This window comes from Microtus ochrogaster, linkage group LG4, assembly GCF_000317375.1.
Source record: "Microtus ochrogaster isolate Prairie Vole_2 linkage group LG4, MicOch1.0, whole genome shotgun sequence".
NCBI lineage: Eukaryota > Metazoa > Chordata > Mammalia > Rodentia > Cricetidae > Microtus > Microtus ochrogaster.
In genome coordinates, this window is record NC_022030.1 from 35,357,445 (window position 1) to 35,381,689 (window position 24,245).

Below are 24,245 nucleotides of genomic sequence, written 5' to 3' on the forward strand. Positions count from 1 at the left end.
CCGGCTGGTTGCTGCAGGCCACCCAGCACAGGGAGGTAGCGAAGGAACTGCAATGGAGACCATTGCTTGGCTCAGAATGTCTAGTCACTGTGGGCCTGCTGCTGTTGCCGCCATCCTGCCTTGTCCAGTTGCTTCTTCAGGCTAGCCACCTGGGGACACAGGAGAGCTTCAGTCAGGTGGGAAGTGACCCATGGAGAGTTACGTCAGGAAGGGCTGGGGGAGGCTGCAGCCCATAGCTCCCAAGGGAGTGTGCATGGGCTAGAAACAGTAGGTAGACAGGCAGAAGGACTCTTTCCATTGGATTAGGCCAGCAATAATGGACATCGGTGAGCATCCTATGAATAGTGAAGGGGATCGTTTTTTTCTGTTAAGGCCAGAAATATACTTAGAATGACTGGGTTAAAATAAGCATTTCTAGTGGGGCACGAAACTAAATTGAAGGTAACGCTGGGCCGTCACTTGGCCTCTCTGTATCTCCGTTTCCTTTTCATAAAATAAGGGGTTTTGACCATCAGTGGTTCTAAGGTTCTTATGACTCAGTAGCTCAGCTACGGGCTGCGGCAGGCTCAGCATACATGTACTTGTGTGCGTGCACTGTAGGCACACTCCTGAGGCTCTGTGCACACATGTACTTGTGTGCGCACAGTTATGTACACTCCCGAGGCTCTGTGCACACATGTACTTGTGTATATGCACTGTAGGCACACTCCCGAGGCTCTGTGCACACATGTACTTGTGTATATGCACTGTAGGCACACTCCCGAGGCTCTGTGCACACATGTACTTGTGTATATGCACTGTAGGCACACTCCCGAGGCTCTGTGCACACATGTACTTGTGTACGCACAGTTATGTACACTCCCGAGGCTCTGTGCTCAGATGCACTTTTCCAACCCACTAAGCTGCTCACGTGCTGATGCTCTCCCCATGACTCAAAGGACAAGTGTGGGGCCACCACTGCTAGCTGCACACAACAGGCAGTCTCTGCATGTCCCTCATGCCTGGTCAGGGTCATGGCTACCTCTGACTGGAATTATCTTCTCAGGGGGCAGGGCAGTGGAGGTCTAGAACCCATGTTCTACCACTCATTGATCTGTGGATAACCCATGGAGCCACTCATAAAAGGGCAGACATACAGCGTACGCTAGGAATCAAGGCTCCCAACAGAGGCCATGTGGTTACCCTTGGGGTGCCATGGGGGCAGGGGCCCTTCCTTTTCCCTTATGCAGCCCTGCTCAGAGGACAGGGGCTGCTGGCCCTACCTGCCTTTCCAGGACCATCACCCTCTGCTGGTGTATCTGCTCACGGGACTCTAGAGCTTGTGTGGCCTGCAGCTGGGCCTCGTGGAGCCTCTCGGCCTCAGCTGCCAGGTCCCGCTGGTGCTGGGCAGCCAGCTCTCGGAGCCGCTGGGTGTGGGCCTGTTCCAGCTCGGCCATCTGGGCCTGGAGTGAGAACACAGGCACTGAGGGCTGCCGGGATCCTGGGGTCAGGTCCAGTGGGATGCCCCACCCTACCTTTGGGGCTGCACTTCCTGTCTTGGCCCCACTGCTTTCGGCTGGGGTGCTGGCCCTGGCCCAGAACCAGCAACAGACCTGGAGCTGGCATACATACTCAGCCCTCAGGTTTTGAGTCCAGGCCACCTGCTAAGGGTTTTGCTGGGCTGGAGCCCAAGCCACAGGCCCCAGGAGTGGGCCTTAAATCTGTGTGAACAGCATCCCAGGTTCCCTTGGAGGTCACTGAATTTTGATGATTATTCATCCTCCCTGAAGGTAGTCAACTGGAATGGGGGGTGTCCCATGGTGGAAGGGGAGACTGAACCCTCAAAGGAGCACAGGTTGGTATCAGGCCCTGGGCTTAGAAGACATATATGGCTCTATCCTCCAAGCATCGATCCTCTGCCATTCAGCCTGGCTCACAAAGGGCCTCACCAGTGCCCCCATTCCTAAAAGACTGTCCCTAGTGCTGACCCAGTTCTGTCTGGAGCTCTGAAGGGGGTCTCTGGTGGATTTCACTGTTGTCTCTCAGTCTCAGCTTGGCACTTGCCACGGATAGTGACCTGTCTAGCTGCCTTTTCTGTACACGTACCTGTATACACAGGTGACATTCACAGGCACGAGATACATGTGGGCCCACCCCTTGAGGGCCGCACCATTTGAACCTGCCCCAGGTTTACCCTCCAAGCTTGCATACCATAGAACACCATTGACTCAGCTCACCTGCAGCTGCTGGCTCTGCCGCAGGGCCCCGTCTACTTCCTGCTGTAGGCTGCTCAGAGACTGGAGCAGCAGCTCCTTCTTGGCCCCCAGCATTGCTGTGTCCTCCTCCTTCCTCAGGGTCTCCTGCTCTGCCTGCAGAGAGAGGGAGGCAGAACCGTGGTGGAATCTAGGGTCTTTCTGGAAGAGGTGCAATATGAGGTCAGACTTCCCTCTGGAAAGTAAAGGGCGCTTCTGGGACGGAGTCCAAATCTCCTGGTGGAGTCGGCAATGGTACTATTCCCTGTCCAGGTCTACTGGCATCTGCAGCCACAGCAGGAGTTAAGGAGAAGGGGCAAGTGTCTGCCCTGTTTTGGACCAGCAGAAGGACCTGTAGTAATCCTTGGTAAGGGATGTGGCATTTGAAGACCTATGTCTCTCCCTCTCCCTCAGGCTTCTTGAGCCCTATATGCCCCTATGCCCTTTTGCAATGCACAGGACCTGCTAACTGCACAGCCAAAGCCATGGATCTGACTATGGTCATCGTCACAGTGCCAACAAGCCTGTGTGAGAGTGGCCTAGCTCTCTCTGCCATCCATCCTGGGACAGAGCCCTCTTAGTCACTCACCCCCAGCAGGGTGGATACGGGCTAGGAGGAGTAGCCTGGAGGTTAGCTGTGAGACATAATCATTTTCCATGTGGAGGTCAGGGATCCTTTAATGCTGCAGCTGGGACCTCAGGAAGACAGAGCTGATGAAGAATCCTCTCCTTTGAGATCATCAGAAGCCTACCTACTCACACCAGGGCCTGGAGTGGCTGCACGGTGCTCTTGGAAACCTAGGGGATCCTGGCTTTATAGTCTCACCGGCAGGATCAGAGCCAGTCCGCCTCTGTGGTCACTGCTATGCCCGCCTGCTGCTGGCCTGCTGGGGTCATGTTCCGTGCCACGCAGCGCCCTTTCCAGTGCTAGAAAAACCCACTCTTGTCATCTGGGGCCTGGAGCCCACGCGAAACTCTCAGGGACCTTGGGATATAGTGAGCTGTTTGCACGGGCAAGGTTATAAGGTCAGTGTCTGAGCCCTAAAAAAAATAAATAAATAAATAAAATAAAAACTTTCTTCTTCAGCACTGAGAAAAACAAAGAGTTCTCTCCACTGAAAAGGGAACCCTGTTTCTTTAAAAAAAAAAAAATCTAGCTACACTGCTAGAAATGCATGTTATAAAGAGAAGAGAAAAGTGAAATCCAAAATAAATAATGTTCACATCCGGGTTTCCCCTCCTGAGACACCAATAAAGGGTTTATGGGTTTGTGGGCCCCTCACAGCTGACCTCCTGCAACTAATTAGCTGTTCCTGCCCTCCCCCTCTCAGGCCCCAAGGACCCAATGCTGGCATCATGCCCATAGCTTGCTCTGTTACCCCTAGGCAGTGCCACCTCCCCTTGCCCTAGCAACCTCCGGGAAGGCACGATCCTACTCCCCACCCAGGCTCAGGCTGGGAATAGCTCATCTTTCCCTTCTGCAGCTACGGGAAGACTCCGGTGACTTTATCCTACTGACGCCACCTTCCCTTTGTGGGAGGGCAGGTGGCCTTTTACGGAAAAACTGGTTGGTGGCTTTTGTAACTACCCTGGCCCTGCTGGTTCCTGTACCCTGGGCAGGCTGGGGTGGAGGGTGAGTCAAGAGTCCTTGAGAGGGGCAGCCTACCTTGGAACCCATGCCTGAGGCCCTCAATGTCTCAACTCAAACATTCCTGGCTCCGCTGTTTTGCAAATGGAGACCCCCAAAGCCCCGAGTAATCAGGTTGCTGATGCTACTTGGCCAGCCTGGGAGATTTTTTTTTTTTTTCGAGACAAGGTTTCTCTGTAGCTTTTTGGTTCCTGTCCTGGAACTAGCTCTTGTAGACCAGGCTGGCCTCGAACTCACAGAGATCCACCTGCCTCTGCCTCCCGAGTGCTGGGATTAAAGGCGTGGGCCACCACCTCCTGGCCAGCCTGGGAGATTCTGTCCTCCCCTCCGGTCTTCCACATGCCATCACCTCCTGACTCCCTGGGCCTTTTCTGTCTTGGAGAGGGCAGCGAGGGTATCAGAGCTCTGTGATCACAGACTAGCCCGGTGCTCTGCGAAGCTAGCATGAATGGGCCATGTGGCCGTGTCCTGCTCCTTCCTGCTTCTTTGTAGCACAGTGGACACCGGGCTGCAGTATTCTGCCTTGTACCCTGACTTGCGCTGAGCAATGGCCATCCCTAGCCCTACACAGCATCAACACTGCCCCGGTCTCATGGCCTGCCTGTCTGCTCTGCTCAACGCGAGCTCAGTGGTACTCTCTATGAGAAATGTGGTGTGTGTGTGGGGGGGTGGGGGGTGGGGGGTTAGGCTATGAATATGGAGAGAGGTTTGCAGAACCGACACAGCACATGGCATCCTCAAAGTTGGGTGTTATTTCCACTGTGAGCAGGACCCAGGGACCCAGGAGGTAGCTCATTTTGGGGGCAGAGCTGGCCACAAAGTCAGGGGTGGTCCAAGGAGGGTGTTTCACCTCCCTCAAAGACAATCAAGATGGGTGCGTTGCCACTACCAGAGGTCTCTACAAGGTGCTTGGAAGCTTCGAGGCCGGCTCTGAACTTGGCACCATTGCCAGGGCAAATGCAGACACTGAAGCCTGCTGGACCAATCTTTCTTTTTCCCAGCATCCGCTCTATGGCCATCCGTGGATCTTCCCCCACTTCTTGCAACCCTTCCCTCTGTCTCTAGGAATCTTTTCCGCCTCAAAACCAATACCTGAATGAGGCGCGTGCGCAGCGCCGCGAGCTCCCCCTGTAGGCGGGCCCTCTCGGTGCGCAGGGAAGTGGTTTGCTCCCGTAGGGCTCGCCTCTCTGCCCGCTGGGTCGTTGCAGTTTCCCGTTCCCTGCGACTCTGCAGGAGCACCTGGGTGGAGAGAAGCTGCATGTGTGGGGGCCAGGGATGGGGATCCTTGGCCTCTTGGAGCCAGGCACTCCGTCTGAGGACGGTCTTGGGCTCAGCTTATTGTTTTCCCCCAAACCTGCTAATAACCTCTCCCTCCGGAGGTGCCTACTGTAGAGCAAGAAAGTCAGTCCTCTCACTCCCTGTGGTGTCCTTCCAACCGGGTTTCCTGCCTGTCATCTGGGAATTGGATGTTTCTGGGTCACTACACGACTTCACACTTGCCTCTGGCATCTGCCTAGGCTTCCTTTTTTTTTTTTCTTAATGAAAACATTTAATTGTGGTGGATTGCTTACAGTTCAGAAGTTTAGTCCATTATTTTCTAAGTGGGAAGCAAGGTGGCGTGTGGATAGACATGGTGCTGAAGAATGGCCTGAGGGGTCTTACATCTTGATCCTGTAGGCAACAGGAAGTGATCTGACTCACTGGGCATTGCTAAAACATATACAAGACCTCAAAGCCAGCCTCCACAGTGACACACTTCCTCTACCAAGACCACGCGTACTCCAACAAGGTCACACCTCCTAATAATGCCACTCCCTTTGAATGTAAAGTTTTTTTTTGTTGTTGTTGTTTTTGTTTTTTTTGTGGTTTTTCGAGACAGGGTTTCTCCTTGTAGCTTTGGAGCTTGTCCTGGCACTTGCTCCTGTAGACCAGGCTGGTCTCTAACACATAAAGATACACCTGCCTCTGCCTCCGGAGTGCTGGGATTAAAGGCATGGGCCACCACCGCCCCTAGGCCTCCTTTTATACTGAAGAACTTTTTAGGTATTCAGATGCAGCATCTTGCCACAGTGAGCAGGTTCATTGCCTCCTGGTGACAGGTAGACTCTTTCCTCCTGGGGTCCCTCCTCCTGGGGTCCTTCCTCCTGGGGTCCCTCCTCCTGGGGTTCCTCCTCCTGGGGTCCCTCCTCCTGGGGTTCCTCCTCCTGGGGTCCCTCCTCCTGGGGTTCCTCCTCCTGGGGTCCCTTACCTGCTTCAGGGGTTCCAGCTGCCTCCCCTTCTCTCTAAGGCTCTGACTGTGCCTGCTGCTCTCTTCCAGCGCCTGGCGCAGGGTGTCTACTTGCTCCTAGGAAGAGAGAGAGAGAGAAAGAGAGAGAGAGAGAGAGAGAGAGAGAGAGAGAGAGAGAGAGAGAGAGAGAGAACACCTGAGAGTCGTGGCGTCTTCTGGAGAGCCTGCAAGGACATGGCTGAGGATAATGTGCTGTGCTTTAACTTGTCAGTGGACAGTGCAACAGCAGAGGGATGGAGGACTCTTTAGATGTCCTTTGGCTTCATTGGGAAGGACAGAACAGGGCTGGAGAGATGGCTCAGAGGTACTGAGTTCGGTTCCCAGCAATCATATGGTGGCTCATGACAACCTAGAATGAGATCTGGGGCCATCTTCTGGCATGCAGGCATACATGCAGGCAGAACACTGTACATATAACAAATAAATCTCTTTTTAAAAAAAAGGACAGAGCAGGCTATCAAGCACCCTAAACCTGTTCCTTGGGCCCCAACTGATGGGGAATTGAGGGGTATGTATGTATGTATGTATGTATGTATGTATGTATGTATGTGTTCATAATGCTTGTGTACATGTGTGTAGGTGCTTATCCCTATACACGGGAAAGCTAGAAGGATGTTGTACATCGTCCATGATTATTCTCCACCTTAGTTTTTTTTTTAATTTATTTTTGTTTTATGTGTGAGAGTATTTGCCTGCATGTACATGTGTGTACTGCACGCATGCCCGGTGCCTGGGAAGGTCAGAAATGAGCTTTGTTTGACTGGATTCCCTAGAACTAGAGTTATGGAATCACCATGTGGGTGCTGTGAATCGTATATATACTCGGGTTCTCCGCAAAGGAAGCAAGTGCTTTTAACCCCAGAGCCATTTTTCCAGCTCCTCCTCAATTTTTGAGACAGGGCATCTTCCTGAACCGAGAGCTCCTTTATCCCACTAAGTTGATTGGTTAGTGTGTTCAGGGCTCCACCTGCCCCCTGCTCAGTGCTGAGGTCACAAACACACCCCTGTCTACTCTGTGCTCATTCACCTATCCCATCACGCTGGCCACCATGGTTTTAATATTCTCCTCCATATCTCAGATATCATCTACCTTGTAAACAGACAAAACCAAACCAAAAACACCCAGCCAACAAACAGCCATCAAGCCCACACAGACATAAAGATGCACATGAAACTGGTTCAAGCAAGCCATCTTCTGCTGCACCAGAGCCCAGCTCCTCTAGGGAGCATGTATATATACAAGGGAGCCCCAGCTCAGCTGGAAGAGTGCATGCCTAACATGCATGAAGTGCCACGTTTGATCCCTAGCACCACACAAACCAGGCATGATGGTGTTTTTCTGTAAAGGAAGTACTAGGGAGATGGAGGCAGTAAAATTAGAAGTTCAAAGTCACCCTTAGTTAGGTACTGAGGCTAGCCTGGGCTATGTGACTCTGAAAAAAAAAACCTACCAACCAGACAAACAAACAGAAACTACTGCAGGGCACACATCAAATCACAGCTAGGGGAAACTGAAGAAGCTCAAACACCAACTGGTCATGCATTCCACATTCACAAAGTAGAAAACAGAAAAAAAAACCCAATATAATAGAGATAAGAGTTGATAAGATGAGAGTTGAAATGCATAGATGAGATGCAAACGAGAGAAGCGATAAAAGTTGATTATTTGAAAAGACAGACTTTGAATAAGGCAGATTAAAAATAACAGACTAGCAATGCAATGGTTAGGGACAGCGGGGTGTATGGGTCCAGCCACACCTCCACCCAGTAAACCATTGTACACATGCAGGCATTCATGTAACATATTTGCACCTGTGTGTAAGCCATCTGAGGTTGAGGGTGTTGAGCAGATGTATATACAGGTTCTTGCCATGCCTAACTCCCAAATGACACGCCGATCCAAAAAGTGGCAGAGACAAAGACTGGCCCGGAATGGAGATTAGCATGCACAGCAGGAGCTGTAGGGTGGAGTAGGTACCCTGTCTTGAAAAGCTGATTCACAAGCAGTTTCTATCCCTCCATTGATAGACAAGGGCAGGAAGCGCAACAATTCTTTTTATAGCATGAAATATTCTTAGCACAGATAAATCCAAACAAATGTGACATCATTAAAGGATTACAGCTGCAAACATTTGACAGCAACCATGGCCTCATGTCTGCGGTGTAAGCCCCGGAAAACGTGCACCTCCAAGGCAGGCCAGGTGCCTCCGGACTGGAACCCAGAGCTTGGTCCTGAGGCTTCCGTATGCTGACAGGAGAGAGAGAGAGAGAGAGAGAGAGAGAGAGAGAGAGAGAGAGAGAGAGAGAGAGAGAGCGCAGTGGGCTGTGGCTGTGTAATGCCAGTGGAGTTGTTCAGGGTGTGCTTGCCACAGGGGAGGCCTGGGCAGGAGTCCAAGGACTCTTCAGGTGCCGCTGGGACTATGGGGCTGTGTCCTGGTGCCACAGAGAACATCAGTAGCCTCTCCACTGGGGTATGAGGAATGTGCATGGGGTGGGGGCGGCAATTCTTGGTTCCTCTGCTCGAAATGTTATCCAGATGCATGTGTCCTGGTGTTGGATGGATGCATGTCCTCATGCTGCAGACATGGCGGGACATACATGGCGGGACATACATGGCTGGACATACATGGCTCCCTGGGGGTAGTCCTATGTGTCCTGTTATTCTGCTGGGTCCCTAGGACAGTCCTCTGTGTCTGCCATTTCTCTGGGTCCCCTGAATAACCTTTGTGTCCCATTTTTTCTCTTGGGTCCCAGGATAGCCATGTGTGCCTTGTTGTTCGTCTAGATTCTCAGGGCAGCCCTGTGTGCCCTGTTGTTCTGCTAGTCCTGGAGTAGCCCTGGCAACGGGAAGGAGTTGCTCTCAAACAAGAGTTGTACTGTTTGCATAGCACAGCCTACCATTTAATTAGAAAAATATGTTTTTAATTAACTTTTTCTTGACAAACACATTGGCTTATGTGAACCAAGTGGTGGTGGGGGGAGTGGGGCGGGGGGGAGTCAGTCCGTGAAAGTGAAAGAAGTTGTAGAAAATTCAGGGCTTGCTTTGGAATATGCCCTAGGTTTGGCAGAACCAGGAGGGCACTAGGCCAGCCCTGTGGGGGCCGGCAACTACCCAGCTGTGGCAAGGGGGGGGCGGCACGAGGAAGCCATAAGGGTAGCCATGTCCCCAGGTCTCCAGCTGGCCAGGAACAAATGGTACTTTTCTAGGGTTATGGGAAAAAGATGGCATAATGTTGATATGTTCTGCTATAAAAGCAAAGTGAATGCTTCATTGAATCCAGAGGTGATTATGGACAGGGGAGAACAGAGAGACACAGAGCTGCCCCCTGCACCTTGAGGGTGGGAGGCCCCAAGGGGAGATTTCCCAATCCCAGGTAACCTGGCTCGTGTGGATGAGGTGGTCCCCTGTCCCCCTCAGGACTCCACCCTGGCAAGTTTGAAGCAGAGGGCACCTCTATAACAGTGTAGCTGGGGAAGCAGGCCTTTGTCTCTTTGTTCCCAGGACGGAGGGGCTTTGGAAGGGGGAGACGCTACTCTGATGCAGGCCATCAGGGTTTCCTTCACCAAGGGGGACGCTGGAACCTTTCCCTTCAGCCTAAGATGTCAGGATGGAGTCACTGACTTCCCTCTGGTTCTGCCCCCACTCTGATTTCCAACAATAGCAGAAGTCCGCTCTTCACAGATAGGCAAAGTTAAAAACAAAATCTGGAAGAGTGGTGTTCAGAGGGGTTACGTTTGAGGCCCTCTCACTAAAATGAGTATTGTTTTTAAGGTGAGGTGGGGCAGGAGCCAGAGTTCCAACGAGCAGAAAAATGCCAGTCACAGCCCAGGGTACAGGGAAGACTGATGACCCAAGTTCTGGATTTGGGGGAATGGTGATAGGAAGGAGAAGTGGGGGTCAGGGGCCAGGAGTCTAACTTAGGACCCAGGATCAGGAGACCTGAGTTTAGGACGAAGCACTGAAAAGCGAGTGATAAAGAGAAGGGTTTTGTTTGTTGTTTGGTCTATTCTTGTACTGGAGATTGAGCCTAGGGCCTTGTAAACGCTAGACAAAGGCTCTACTACTGAGCCATATCCTCGGCCATTTTCCTGGACTCAGGATTTTACCGTGTTGCCCATGCTGTCCTTGAACTCCCTCAGTGTTTTAGTTCAATGCCCTTGAACTTTCAATTTTCCTGCATCAGCCTCTGGAGTGGCTGGGGTTACAGTCCTGGCTGAGATGTTTCTGAAGTGGGAAGGATGTGAGCAGAAGGCAGGGAATTCAGCTCTCCTGGTGGAGAAGGCTCACAGCAGACAGGCAAAGGAGATAAGAGGGGCTGTAGCAAGCCAACATTTTGATAATTCACACAGCCCTGCCTGGCTTGGAGCTTTCTTGTCATATGAAGCAGGTTGCCTTTGAACTTGTGGCAATCCTTCTGCCTCTGCCTCTGCCTGAGTGCTAGATTCACCACCATACCCAGACTTGGCAATGTATTTGGATTTTAAAGACAAGTGAGCCTTCTGGATTCTACCTTGGAGAGAGCCCTAAGGAAAAAAAATCTGCGAAGTGTCAGTCACATCTTTAGAACGCACCTGAGATGCTGCTCAGAGAGCAACAAGGAACCTGAAGTCTAAGAGAAAGCAGCTCCCTCCCAGGGGAACAGGGTCACATGGTGCTTCCTCACCAGTGACATCATCTGGAGTGGTCCATTGAAACCACATACCAGTCAGGTTCCGAGGGACCCTTGCATCACCCCGCCGTGCTGAGATCTATGAGGTCGCCTAGCAAGGCACTAGGTAGGGGGTGTGAAGTCTACACATTTGTGGATGGGCTAGCTTGTTGCTCAGCTCCATCCTGTCACATAGGAGCTTTGAGCTGGGATCAGAAGAGGAGCAGGAACCATCCTGAGTTGCCTAGCTCACACTACCCTTCTGTGAGTCAACCCAAGAGGGCCCATGGTTGGGAGTCCGAGCCCTGGAAGCTAAGTGGTACTTGGTCCAGGTCCAGAACCACAGTCTTACAATGGCAAGGAGCTGGACTTGGCCTAACAAGCCTGGAGGGCCTTCTCCAGGGCCTTTGGTGGGGATTCTGCCAGCTCTCCCCCGGAGAGGCCCTCTGTGCCAGTGCTGTCTCAGGGAATGGGGTTCCTGCATGGGGGAATTTAGATCATGAGCTCATGGTCATGAGCTGCAAAGACCCAGGAAGCTGCTGGCCAAGTGCAAGTGCAGGCTGTAGTGACTAGAAAGCTTGGGTCTGCAGCAGAAAAGGATGTGGGAGCTCAAAACACAAGTGTGAGATATGGTGGCAGGCAGCCTCCCAAGGCTACTCTAGAGGACAGACAGACAGATCCTCGGTACCAAGACACAGGCAGAAGGAGTATAAGGAGCCAAAGATTCACAGGACATTGCCCGGCAGTGGGAGGACCCCCAACCACAACCAGCGATGATCACCCTTGAGACAACCCTAGAGAAAGACCTGAGAACTGAGGCTGGAAGAAGATGGGAAAACAAAGAATGAACTTCCTTCTTGTGGGTAAGAAGAAAGCTCAGAGAAGTGAGCACGGATGCACTCCGAGGAAAAACCGTGTCTCATCACGTGACACTTGTCAGGGGGGGTAAACCCCTGAAAAGGTAAGGATGGATAGAAACAGCTGGGAATGAACATAAAGAACAAACATGCAGAAGCTTAGCTGGGCAGATAGTGTAGTGGGGGCCCCGTTAGCCTTGGCTCAGGTACGACTGACGACACAGCATTTAACTGGAACGGAGGCCACTCTCCTCCATACACTAGCGTGGGACACTACCTTAGGAGGAACATGCCATTGAGTCTGTGCTGAAGATCCACAGAAGCAGCTGATAGTGACAAAAAGAGGAGCTGGACAGATGGCTCAGCAGTTAAGAACCAGTAGCTGCTCTTATAGAGTCCCTGGGTTCAATTCCCAGCACCCACGAGGAAGCTCACAACCATCTGCAACAGTAGTCCTATGGGATCTGATGCCCTCTTCCGGTGTGCAGATACATATGTAGACAAACATTCATTATGCATTAAATAAATAATAAATAAATCTTTAAAAAATAGTGACAAAAAGTCATAGTAGACATAGTAGACATCAACACCTTTCTCTTGGCCTGGGGAATTCAGGAGAGACATCACATTGGCAGAATATCAGTCTTTGTAACTTTGTAAAGGTTTAGAAAGCCCCCTTCCAAGTGGATAACCCCAAAGCAATAAGCTATTTTCAGCTCTGCTTGGAGAAAACACACACAAGTGAACATACATGTAAAATAAAACTGACCTAGCCCAGCAGGCCAACCAACCCTGGCTTCTCTGATCCCTCATCTCCCGAGTACACCAATCCTGTCACTGCTTATCTAAGCCATTTAACTGCAACCAAGGCCATTGTCCCCATCCATCAATGTGGGGCTATATTAGGAGGAACATGCTACACACACACACACACACACACACACACACACACACACACACACACACACACTGCAGCGGCTGTGCCTAGAGGGGTCTTTCTGAAACTTCCTGGGCAGATGAGGAAGCTGTTCTTGGAGGCAGGAGAGGCTCTCTCTTCTGCTTTCTGTCTCCCTCCTTATAGGCTGAGGGAGGCCCCTGCCCACCTGACTGCTCTGTGCAGAAGTCCCCTGAGGGTGGCTAGACTCCCCCCCCCACCCCCGCCCATGATCCCCGTGTGGAGAGAGGGAATGTAGGCCTGAGTGAGGCTGGTGACCAGTCTGGCCTAGTAGTTGCCTCTTCAGTTGAAACTTAGAAGCCTGTGAACCCATGATGTCGAAAGGCTATTATTCACTTGCCGCTCCCTCCTCGGAGGGATACTTGGGGACAAGTGACCTGCAGTTTTTACTGCGTTCCCCCGTTCCCACCCATGGTTGCCAACTTTATCCTTCTGGCAATCGACCCAGGGGATCCCGTTTTCCCGATACTTGGTGGAGGCCTTCCAGCTGAGTGTGTTCTTCCCTACACATCTGGGCCTGTCCAGAACATTTGGGAAGGCCTCAGCTGAGCTCTGGAGTCCCGCCCCTGACCAGGGGAAGCCCAGCATTTTCTGCATTCCTTCACCTGTAGTCCGTGGTAGAATCCCTTGACTGAGCAGGTGGAGGGATGCCAGAGCCAGGTCCTGATCTATGGTTTGACTGCTCCCTCTCTAGGGTTTCTAGGTCCCATATCCTCAACTAAAATGGAAACTCCAGCAGCTACCCATAGCACAGTACCCAGTATAGGAAAATGTACTTGAGTCCCACGCAAACCCTTCTGTGTCTGAGTGTTGCAGAATAAAAAGCAGGCCAGGAGCAACAGCCAAGGGCCCCATGAGGATCTCAGAGCCAAGCAGGACCTCCTCGTGCCCGCTTGTGGGACCTCAGATAAATGGGTGGACCTGGAAGGCAGGAATCCAGTCCTAGCTCTGCCCCTTGCCAGCTCTGCCCCCATCAGAAGACCTCAGTTTCGCCAATCTGTACGATAAGGTCTAGGACCACCTCAAAGGTAACTGCGCTGGGGATGGGCCCAAGACCCACGTTCTGGTGACCATCTGATTTGTCTGTAGCAACGTCCCAGGAGTCTTACCTGCATCCTCCGCCTCTCCTGGCTTGCAGCTCGTGTCCTTGCCAGATGCTCTGCTTCCAGCCTCTGGAGTGCCTCCTTCTGCAGGGCCTGAGTTGCCTGGGCGCCATGCAGTGCACTCTCTGCCCTGCGTTGGCCTGGGGGCAAAGCAGTGTGGCTTGAGGCTCCCAAGCTTGGCAGATCTATGGGGTGACTGCCACTCGGTACTGCCCCTCCCCAGCTCAAAGACCGCAAGTAGATTGAGTGAGTTGAGGCAAGGTTCCCCTTCTCAGCCGGGGTGCTAAGAGTGGTCCCGGGGCCTGATCGTCTGACCTTGGGTCACTGCTCCCTGTATCTGTCTTGCTTTCTCTACCTATCACCCTTCCCTTCTTCTTTCTTGGGCTCTGGGCTGCCACTCCCCCACATACCACATGCCGCCTTTTTAATGGGGGCAGTAAGTTTAAAATAGTGAGGGGAGCCCCAGCAAAGGGCCTTTCTGAGGAGGTGACAAGGGGAGTCGTGTGACTTTCTGGAAGGGAGGGTGCCATGTAGAGGGGGGCACAGTTGCAGCTGGCCTGAGGTGGAAGTATGGGGGGGAGGGGATGGTGAAATTCAGCAGGTCCCAGAGGTCTCTGAAGTCCACCCCTCTAACAGGAAATCATTACTGAGAAAGGTGGCATCGAGTCATCCTGGGGACTTGGTACAGTCCCAGGTCTACCCCAGAGCCCTCCCGAAATCATACACCAAAAGTGGCTAAAGGAAGGGCCATGGAAGGGCCCCTCATAGGAAGGAGAGATCCACCTTCCGCTGCATCTGCTAGGTCCCTCTGTAGCTGCTCCACACGGCTCTGTAGGTGGATGAGCTCGCTCTCTGCCTCTCTCAAGCGGCTGCTCAAACTGGCAACCTGGATGCAAGAGTTGTCCTAGGCAGAAAGAAAGAACTCAGCAGGGCGAGTTCTGGCAGGCAAGAGGGAGGGGACAAAATATTTACTAGTGAGCTGGGTGGCCAGGCAGGCCTCTTCTGATCTAGCCCCTAACATATGGAACAGAGTTGTGAAACCATAAGCTGCAGGGAAGCCAGCTATGGTGGATGGCTGAGTTTACCCACTAGCTTTGGAAGACATAAAGGCTGGCTTTGGGCAGAGCCTGAGGAGCCTAAATTTGGGGTCATGGATATAAAGTGGGGGAGCTTCCAGGGGTGGCCATAGAAGGCTGGAGCAGTAGGCTAAGGATTAGAGCTGAGAAACTTGCCCCCAGATCTAGCACTGTGGGAGGGGGGAGCCCACAGAGAAAAGGTAGACAACCGCTGTGGTGTCTGTGATTATGGTCTGTCCCAAGCTCATCTGTTACCAAGGAAGTCATAAGGGGACAGCTACTGTGTCCCTATTGGTTACTAGGAGGAGAGAATGCCTCCATGTGAGAGACAGTGGGGAACACTCAGGTGTCCTGCCCAGGTGTGCAATGCAGTGTGTCCTCAGACTCTAGAAGCTTCAGGAATGTGAGCTCCAGGGCACTTTCTGCTAGCTACCCTGAAGGACAGAGTGACCTGTGCCATGTGAGGCAGCTGGATCTGAGAGATGGTGGCATTCCTGGTGTTTGCCACCACAGGGCAGTCTGAAAACTGACCACAGAGTGTTTCCCAGCATCTCAGCAGGCCCAGAAATGGACAGACACATAGACAGAGGTCTTCAGTGAGTGATTAAATTCCTCCCTGCCTCCCAGAGTCCCTGGGGATATATGCCCATATGGGTGTGGAAGACCCGAATCCCTTTTACCCGCTCCTGCTGGGCTTCTTGAAGCTTTTGCACCAAGTCCCTCAGGGCATCCCTGACAGAGGCCACATCTATGATCTGCGAGTCGGGGTCTCCAGGTACAGGTGAGGGCCATCGGGATGGAGAGTAGGATCTAGTAGGGGGACGGTCCCTTTGCCGTCCAGGGCGAGTCTGGGAGCTGCCTGCAGGCGGTGAGAGCCCGGGGAATGTGGGTAGGAACAGACACATAGATATCCTGCCTGTAGGAGCTGGGAGCAAAGCTATGGTAAGCACAGACTCCTAAAATTGTTGGAACTGCTCTGGTCTCCTTATTATGTGGGTTATAAGGCCTAAGGAGAGGTTGGGGTACTCAGGTTGGGAACAGAACAGAGCCGAAAGCACTGACCTGTTGTGGGAGAATGGGACCTCTCTGGAGAGGCCACATGGCTTTGGCTCCAGAGCCCTAGGCCACTGCGGAGTGTGGAGCACAGTCGGCCCAGCTGGGCCTCTGCATTGTGCCGGGCACCCTCAGCCTGGGCCAGCTCCTGCTCCAGGATGTGGACCCGGCTACAGGCATTGTCCAGGCTGCCCTGGAGGCTGTCTGCCTGGCTGCTGGCCTGTCGTAGCCTCCTGGTGAGTTTGTGCAGCTCGGCCCGCAGGGTCTGCTCAGCCCTCTGGCTCTCACAGAGATGTCCCTCCAGCTGCTTTGCTCGGGCCTCCCCTGCTGCCTCGACTTCGGCCAACTTCTGCTGTAGCCCTAGAACCTGTAGGAAGGACGTTGGGACTCAGATGTAGGATCCGACATCTAGGCTGGTTGAGTCAATGGCTCAGCCAGGCCAGGAGGAAAACCCTGTTCTACATACCCCTTGAAGCATCATTTCAAGACAGGTTTTAGCTAGAAGGCGCCCTAGCTCTGTCTCCTAGTGTTTAGCAGGTGGGTAACCCAAGCCAGGTTAGGACTGCCGCCTCAGCATCATGGTATATCTGTCAGCAGCAGAGAGTTCTGCTGGTAGCTGTCTGCAAAACTGCAGCTAGCTAGGACCACAGACTGGCTGCCCTCTCCTGCTAGGGACCCACCTCCGCCACTCTTCTTCACCGGCTGCTTCAGAGCCCAGTCATGACCAAAGCATGCTTTGTTATGTTTCTTGCCATGGAACAATACCTGTGCTCCACATACTCATGCATGCACGAGCTGGGAATGCACAGGCGTGGGGAAGACGGAAAGGCAGCTTGCCCCTTCCCCTGAGCCAGCAAGGGGAGCCTGGCCTCAAGTCCCTTTCTGGGTGACTGCATCCTAACAATGGCCCTATTCACAGAAGGAGGTGTGGGGCTGAGGTCATTCTGGGTCGCCTGAGCTTGGGAGCTAAGCCCCCACATTCTAGGCATGACTGGTGTTCAGGATGGCCAGGCATGCAGTTTGGGTACGGAAGCTGGGGACTGCTGGGCTCAGAAAGCCCTCCCCCCACCCCCCCGTCCCTGGAGGCATGCGGTACCTTTAGTACACTGAACTGTGCTGTGGTTAGACAGTGTCTTGGGAGCTGGCCTAGGGGCTGTGTGAGTCCAGGGTGCAGGGGTGTGTATACAAGGGTTGGGCATGTGTGATGTGAGCAGGCAAGGTCTAGGCATTAACTCCGTGTCCTCCCTACCTGGCTCCTGCCCAGGACTCTGCCTAGCACCTGGGCAAGACTCGGCTCTTTCCTAAAACAAATCCGGGGAAATAAATGGGTTACAGCTTAACCAAAACCCTTGCCCTCAGATCCCTTTTGCCCGCCCCTTGCTGCACATGGTCAGGTTATCATGGGGACAGCGGATGGAGACGGAAATGGACATCAGGTCTCTTTCCACCAATTCCTCTCATTGCCTCCTGCCTCCCCCACAGGTGTTCCCATGGACCTTGTCTCAGTTCCCGTTTGTACCAGAGCTCGGTGGTCCCCCTAAGAAGGGCAAAAAGCCTTCCTACCTCCTTCTGGGCACCGTCACGGGCAGCCTGGGCCTCAGCTACCTGCCTCTGCAGCTCCAGTGCCTCCTGCAGGTTCTTCCGTCGCTGCTGTGCATCCTGAGAGACTTGGGCCCGCAGCTCGTTCACCTCCTTCCTCTTCCTCAGGTTCTCAGCTTCCAGTGTCCTTGTCTAGGATGTAGGGGCGGTGCTGAGGGGTCAGGAACCCAGCAGCCCCCATAGCTCCTGCCTCTTGTTACATGGTCTCCGTTTACACATTCCACATTCGAGGGGCCTCAGTTCAGGTCAGAGGGCTTGGGATCCAACCTCTCCTACTCTGCAGACATACACGTGGGGCTCCTCTTTGGGGGTGCTGACTGGGGAGGGTGGGAAGCAGCTATGTGTTGGTTATAGCTCTTCCTAGGGGAGTAGCTCTGGCCAGTGTCACTCTATGGCTATGAGACAGGGACAGGGGAGGAGGACCTGGGGCAGCCTGGTTGGGTGGAGGTCCCCTCACCTGTCTGTGGCGCTCCTGGAGCTTCCGGCGGGTATCCGTTTGTGCCTGTTCCAACTCCTGCAGCCTGGTCCTCAGCTCGCAGGCGTCCTTCTGAGCTGCTGCTTGGGCCTCCTGAAGCACCAGCAGCCTTTGCTCCTGCTCCTCCTTGGACCGCTTTAAACTAAGCAGGCCACAGGCTGGCTGGACACTGGGCCCAGAGCTCGTCAGACAGACCCTCCCCAGGGAGATGCTATTCTTTGTGTGTGCCCTATGCGCTGCCCTAAGACCTGACCTCTGGAGGGCTCCCGTTACCCTTGACTCAGAGTCTATCCAAGTCTTAGTACCAAGAAGTGCACCCCTGTCCACTTTCACTTCTCAGCTCCTCTTTAGCCCTACCCTCTTTTACCTCTCTTTCAACCCCCAAAGACCTCTTGTCCGACCTGGCCTCCTGAGCCACTCATAAGGACTCCAGCTCCCTCACCTGTTAAGTCTGCTGAACGGGAACTCCTTGAGGACAGGAACAGGTTGGCTTGGTCCTTAGCCTCCCCGAATAGACTAGCATTTGTAGGCATTTTAATCTGGGTACCTGAAGGTTGCTTTCACTGTCTTTCTGACCCAGCTCACAGGTTACCCCTGCCCTGCGCTCTCTCACTATGGCCTGGCTGAATAGCAGGGCTGTATGCTCTTCCCATAACTACTAGATAGGGTACCCGTCATACCCTGTCCTTACCTGGCCTTCTCTTGCTCAGCCCTGTGGATGGTGGCCCGCAGCTTGGTGTTGGAGTGCTGCAGCACATCCTTCTCTTGAGCCTCATCGTCCAGTGCCCGGCGGGCCTCCAAGGCCTCCCTGCGGAGCCCCTCACAACTCGCTTCACTGTCCTGAAGCTCTTGGCGCAGTTCAGACAGCCGTTCATGGGCGATGTTCAGCTGGGCCTGTAGCCCCTCAGCCTATGGGAGAAATGTGCTCTAGTGACCAGTTTGGGGACCCGTGGGTGCACAGGCAGCTGCTCCAGGGACCAGAGAGGGTACAGGACTCTGACTCTAGCTGGATACCCGCACCCCCCCCCAGTCACCCAGCATTTGCAAGAGAAAGCAGGTCCCCAGGGTACAAGGCCCAGATAGCTTTCACCCTGACTGTTCCTGGAGCTGGCTCCATGCTATGTTCACCCTGTAGAATACTGAGACGTGGATTGGGGTTCAGCAGGGTCTTCCTGGGGTATAGTTTTGTTTACACATAGCTTTGACTACTGATACATCTTTTTACCTGCTAACCTGGGGCCTGCTCCTCCCTTTTGATACCTATATAGGTAGTGGGTCAGCAGCCCGGTGCTTAGCACCAGCAACTACATAGTCGTGAGCTCAACCATCCTCTCCAGCCTCTTATTAGTGAGGGAGACAGGGGAGGGGGAGGGAGAGCTCAGACACCTGCGCTCTTCAAATTCTCCAGCAGACTCAAGGCTTCTCAGGCCAGGCTGCTCCATTGCTGAAGCAAGAGGTGATAAACATCATAGGAGTCTCCAAGGCAGGGGCATGGATACCCTCAAACATAAGGGAGGCTACTTAGTACCTCTGTGAACTGACCCAGGGAAGGCAAGGGGTCACAATGTAAGTTCCCATCTCCTGCTGGCTGGCCCATGGCCCAGAGGATGACCCCATCATTCTGGAATTGAGGAGAGGGCTTTCACACTGCAGGGGTACTAAATCCTGGTTTCCTGCCCTGGGGCATAAAGCATCTCTGGGCACCCAGGTTCTATATGGAAGGGTCCAGAGAAGGGCCAGTCCACTCTTAATTCCCAGGCTATGGGATAGGGACTTGCTGAGGCCTCCCAGTCCCAAACTACAAGTCTGACCAGAAGCCTCAGAGAAGGCTCCATCCTGGCTCTCAAGTGTCCCTGGGGAGGAGGTGGAGGAAGCCAGCAGGGACATGTTGAGAGAGGAAGCCACAAGAACTCAGTGATGTTGAGTTGCTGGTTTGCCAAAAGCAAACCCCTCTCTGCGAGCTGTTTTCACGGGACATTGTCCAGGCCCCCGGCCGGCCCGGCTCCAGAGTACGCCCGCTGTTATTGTTGTTCTGTTTTTGGGAAGGGCCAGGGCCTCCCCACTGCTCCCCACCCACCCCCCACATGTGGGAGCCACAACCGTGCAGAGCATTTTCCGCTGAGCTCAGCAGAATCCACCCAGAAGGTCAAGGACCAGGGAGAGGGCCTGTCCATCATAAAAGGAGCTGCACTCATTTCCCGGAGTAGGAGAGATGAAAATAAGCAAAACAAATGGGGGAAGGGCCCCCCTGCTGCCAGGACACCTCCTCCCCTGCTATCCAGCACCCCCACCCACCGCCTCTTGAGGACATCCATCCCTTTTGCAGGAATTTTACAGCCAAATCGCTTAATGTGATTATAATAATTATTTCTTTACTAGAAGTTGTATAAACAGTCTCTTTTGAAATTTCCTGCAGGGAGGCAACTCCAGAGCTCTGCAGGGAGGAGGGCAGCAAGGCAAGCAGGGGAGAGGTGACAGCGGGGTAGCCTGTGTGTGCATTCATGCATGCATGCATGCATGAGTGAGGGTATTCATGTGTGCTTTGTGCACACCCAAAGGATATGTGTGCATGCATATAGACGTATGTTTACACATGTATGATGGGTGTGCTTCTAAGTATGCATGTGTGTTTGCTCTTCATCTACATGCACATGTATATGCTCCTCGATGTCTGTGCTTTCGTATGCGAGCCCTGCAAGTGTGTGTGAATGCCTTAGGTGTGCCTATGCACACTGCTTAGCGTGCACATACCAGCGTGTATCTGTGTTCATAGATGTGTGCTGTCTTAGGTTGCACGAGATGTGCACATATGTGCATACAAATGGGAGGTTATCAACATGTAGGCTTCCATGTCTGTGTGCATATTTACATGTGTGTGAACCCCAAGAAGGTCTGTGAGAACATGCAAGTTCCCGCAGTTGCAAGTGGGGGAATTCTGAACCAACCTGACCTCCGGGACACCTTTCTGCAATCATTTCTCTTTTCCACTCCATCCCCCCACCTTTTCAGACTCCCGTCACTCCTTATCACTTTCGGGGGGGCTTCCTTACTGAAAACTTGACTTTGCTGTGAGGTTCATATCCTTCATCTGACCAGAACAAAGAGCCCCCCCTCCCCTCGATCCTCCTCTTTCTGCCCCCAGTTTTGAAATTACACTTTGCTTCTCCATGTGGTCGCTGACCAGGCCGCGGCTTTGAAATCTGTTGGAAGGAGCCCGCTCTCTTTGGGGCCAATATAAACAGCCCGTCATGTTCGGTCATGCTCTCTTCCTCTCCCGGGCTCTTGGCCGGCCCCTTGGGGTGTGCTTGGGGAGGGAGAGCCCCTCTCCTCACCACACCAGGCCAGCTGCCCTGCCTGCCAGCCTTGGCACACAGCCCAGAAGCTGTGAGGCCGCTTTGTCCCCACAGGCCCCACCTGGGTTCTGGCTGACCCCCCTCCATCCTCAACCCACATACCCTCCTGCCCTTGCCTCTCCCAGGAGCCCCCAAGTCCTGTCAGAACTCCTCAGAAACACCTTTCCATCCGCCGGCCTGCTGGGCCCCTGCCTGGCCTAGCCCTGGCCTCTTCTGGCCCCGCCCAAGACTGTCCCCCATCCTGTTGTGATCATGTGACTCCCGGAGCCTCTGTGAGAGGATCAGGGCCCATGATTGTCCCTGAAAAATCCCACCACCATTCCACTTCTGCCTCTCTGCCCTGCATATTCTAAACTCAGCTTCACGCCTCCCCAGCACCACGCCTCTTGTACAGGCTCCCCATGGCTCGTTAGGTGGACAGATGTTTAGATAGCATCTCCCACCCCTGTGTCACAGTGGTCCCTCAGGCAGGCTTTGGAAGCCACCGTACAATGACAGCTCCCTGTCTCTGACTCCTGGTCTCTGAACTGTGTAGAGGTGAAGGTTAGGCTGGGGAGAACCTGGAGCCCATGCCATGGTTCTTATCAATTGTCCACGGCTAGTATCCCTGTGTAGCCAGCCTCTGCCTGTCCCAAGAGGAGCACAGATGCTCTGTGGTCTCCCTGGGAGGAGGCAGGACCGGTGATAGCCATGACTGGGCCTCACATCTACCTGCAGCAAACTACAGCAGTTCTGCTTTCTCTTAGCCGTGGCTCAGTTCTGTCCTGTCAAGTCTCTCAAAGCCCAATCTATCACTTTGGGCTAGAAATGATGCTAGGCCATGGCTTGCTTTCCCCAGCTGATGTCAGGAGCCAGGTACCACTTCACCCCTCGGAGAGATGCCCCTGGTTGCCGAGCCAAATGGGGAAGTCCGTCTGACTCTTGCTGGCCTTGTGGTATCTTCCTTTCTCCTGCATCCTTACCCTCTCAGTACCATCTCCTCACCTCTCTCCTCACAGTGCTCCGCTCGGCTGCTATCTCCCGGAGCTTTTCTCTCAGAGTTTCGGCTTCTCTCTGGTGGGTGGAGATAGCCTCCTCAAACTGGACCTGGAGAGTCCTGAGCTCTTCCGTCATGGAGGTGATGGTGGCCTGGGGATAGAGGGACCACTGGGTTTCTGGGAGGCTGGTCTGTGGCCCGACTGCCAGGCCATGAGATAAAACACGTGGTATAGATGCTCTGAGGTGAGGCCCATGCCCACGGCTCTTCACTTTCCTTCTGGGATTCCCAAGCTATCAGCTCGTGGCAAGTGAGTGGACAAGGCCTGGCGGGGGAGGGAGTGCGGTGGCTCAGGTGTCCTTTTCTGTTTAACAGTCCTGTTTAGCCCACTTTATGTGGAGCCCACCACTGGGGTCCTGCCCTCAGTGGCACTACGTAGGCAAGCAATGGATCTGGGGCTGAACCTCTACCCCTGCGAAACTTTCTGCTACTCAGGTCACCCAGGTCTGGCTGGTCCTGGGGCATCCACTATGGTCAATCTCGGGTTGGCATGGGGCAAGGAGCAGAAATCCCAGTGCAGAGATGTGGAACGGGACTGGACACTGCTCACCACGTACGTCCCCGTCCACCTGGTACCCAGTTTCCTGAACTTTCCAGTGGGTAGGTGGCAATAGGGGACAGCTACCATACTACCATCTATAAATAAATGTGCTCTAAACGTATGTGTCTTACATCCATATGTCGCATGCTGCCCTCATAGCCTGGCAGCTGTGCTGTGCCAAGGACTCAGTGCAGCCCAGGTCTGCTGTCCTGTTGCACCCACCACAGACTATTTCTACAGACTGCTGAGCACCCAGAGAAGACTGAGGTCCTCTAGGCACCAGCTCCTGGGTTCAGTCTGAAGCACTTCCTTGTCCAACGATATTACTCTCCTCATCTTGACGAGGCCCAATGTCCCTGGTTAGGGTTCTTCCCCACTCACTCTGGGCCCCATCCTAGGCCTCACCCAGGTTCTTGCCCAGGACTGCAAAGTCTCAGTATTTGGAAGAAAGCATTCTTTCCCCGTGATAGGCTACTGTGCCTGATAGGCTGGGGATAGAGACATCTAGGCAGGTGGTGTCAGGGCTCCTCCAGAACCTGCAGTTTTACAGCGAGGCACCAGTGATCTGTGGAGGCCCCACCCCCACACCTGCATTCTGCAAGCCACCACCTGGGGTTAAGGCTACCATCTGGGGTAGAGGCTTCCATCTGCCCCACCTCTCGCTCTGGGCCTTGGCCCCTGCTCTCCTTCTCAATGGGCACGAGTCACCTAGGATGCCCCAGGTCAATGGTTTTGTGCCCACATGGTCCAGAATTGCTTGCTCAGTGAGGTTGCGGTTCCCTGTGAATCTTGGGGACCAGCTCCTGGAGGCAATGATGACTCAGGCCAGTAGGCCCCTCCACCCATCAGTGGCTCAGTGCCATGTCACCCCACAGCTGGGGTTCGTTGGCTGTACTTCCCCTCTCTCAGCGGGTTTTAATTTCCATTTTCTAAGCCGAGGTGGCAAAAGAACCCTTAATGAGCTCCCGGCGGAGCCGAGCTGGCTGGAAGGCCTGGTCCCTAGCCCAGGGGGAGATTTGGCCAGCGTGAGAGAAGGCTCCAGAAGCTGCAGAGGCTGGTCTATGAGGAGGCAGCAGCTCCCTGGGTCTCAGGATGCTTTTCTGCCCAGAGGGCAGAGATTGGTAAAGGTGCAACTTGGAAAGAAGATCATAGCCATAGACTCCTCTGGGACCATGCCAAGGAAGTGCTGTCGAGCCCTAGTGAGGGACTGGGGGTGAGAGAAGACAGAGCAAGAGGAAAAAGAGCCAGGGGAAGCTTCTGGAACCTGGGTACCACTTAGGTTGTCCTCATCTGTGATAGGGGGTCAGGGTATGTGCTCTGGCGGGCGGGGGGGGGAGTCATATCTAATTGCCACACCGTTTCCTACTGCACAGCACTGGGGA

At 53.6% G+C, this 24,245-nt stretch overlaps 1 protein-coding gene across 2 annotated transcripts in view; it reads right to left on the minus strand.

The window, feature by feature from the left end:
* Positions 1-12: 12 nt before the first annotated feature.
* Positions 13-24,245, minus strand: part of Crocc2 (ciliary rootlet coiled-coil, rootletin family member 2) — a 63,041-nt gene continuing 38,808 nt past the window's right edge. Inside the window, exons 21-33 of one of the 2 annotated variants that reach the window (XM_026786534.1) lie at positions 22,271-22,414; positions 18,625-18,842; positions 17,916-18,075; positions 17,423-17,590; positions 15,869-16,226; positions 15,487-15,665; positions 14,514-14,634; positions 13,737-13,870; positions 6,128-6,223; positions 4,972-5,118; positions 2,217-2,348; positions 1,263-1,442; positions 13-149 (exon numbers count right to left, since the gene is read on the minus strand). In XM_026786534.1, the coding sequence (XP_026642335.1) occupies positions 81-149; positions 1,263-1,442; positions 2,217-2,348; positions 4,972-5,118; positions 6,128-6,223; positions 13,737-13,870; positions 14,514-14,634; positions 15,487-15,665; positions 15,869-16,226; positions 17,423-17,590; positions 17,916-18,075; positions 18,625-18,842; positions 22,271-22,414 (2,106 nt within the window). In that variant the 3' untranslated portion in view covers positions 13-80. The remainder of the gene's footprint in view (positions 150-1,262; positions 1,443-2,216; positions 2,349-4,971; positions 5,119-6,127; positions 6,224-13,736; positions 13,871-14,513; positions 14,635-15,486; positions 15,666-15,868; positions 16,227-17,422; positions 17,591-17,915; positions 18,076-18,624; positions 18,843-22,270; positions 22,415-24,245) is intronic. The other variant, XM_013351593.2, reaches the window with a different exon arrangement.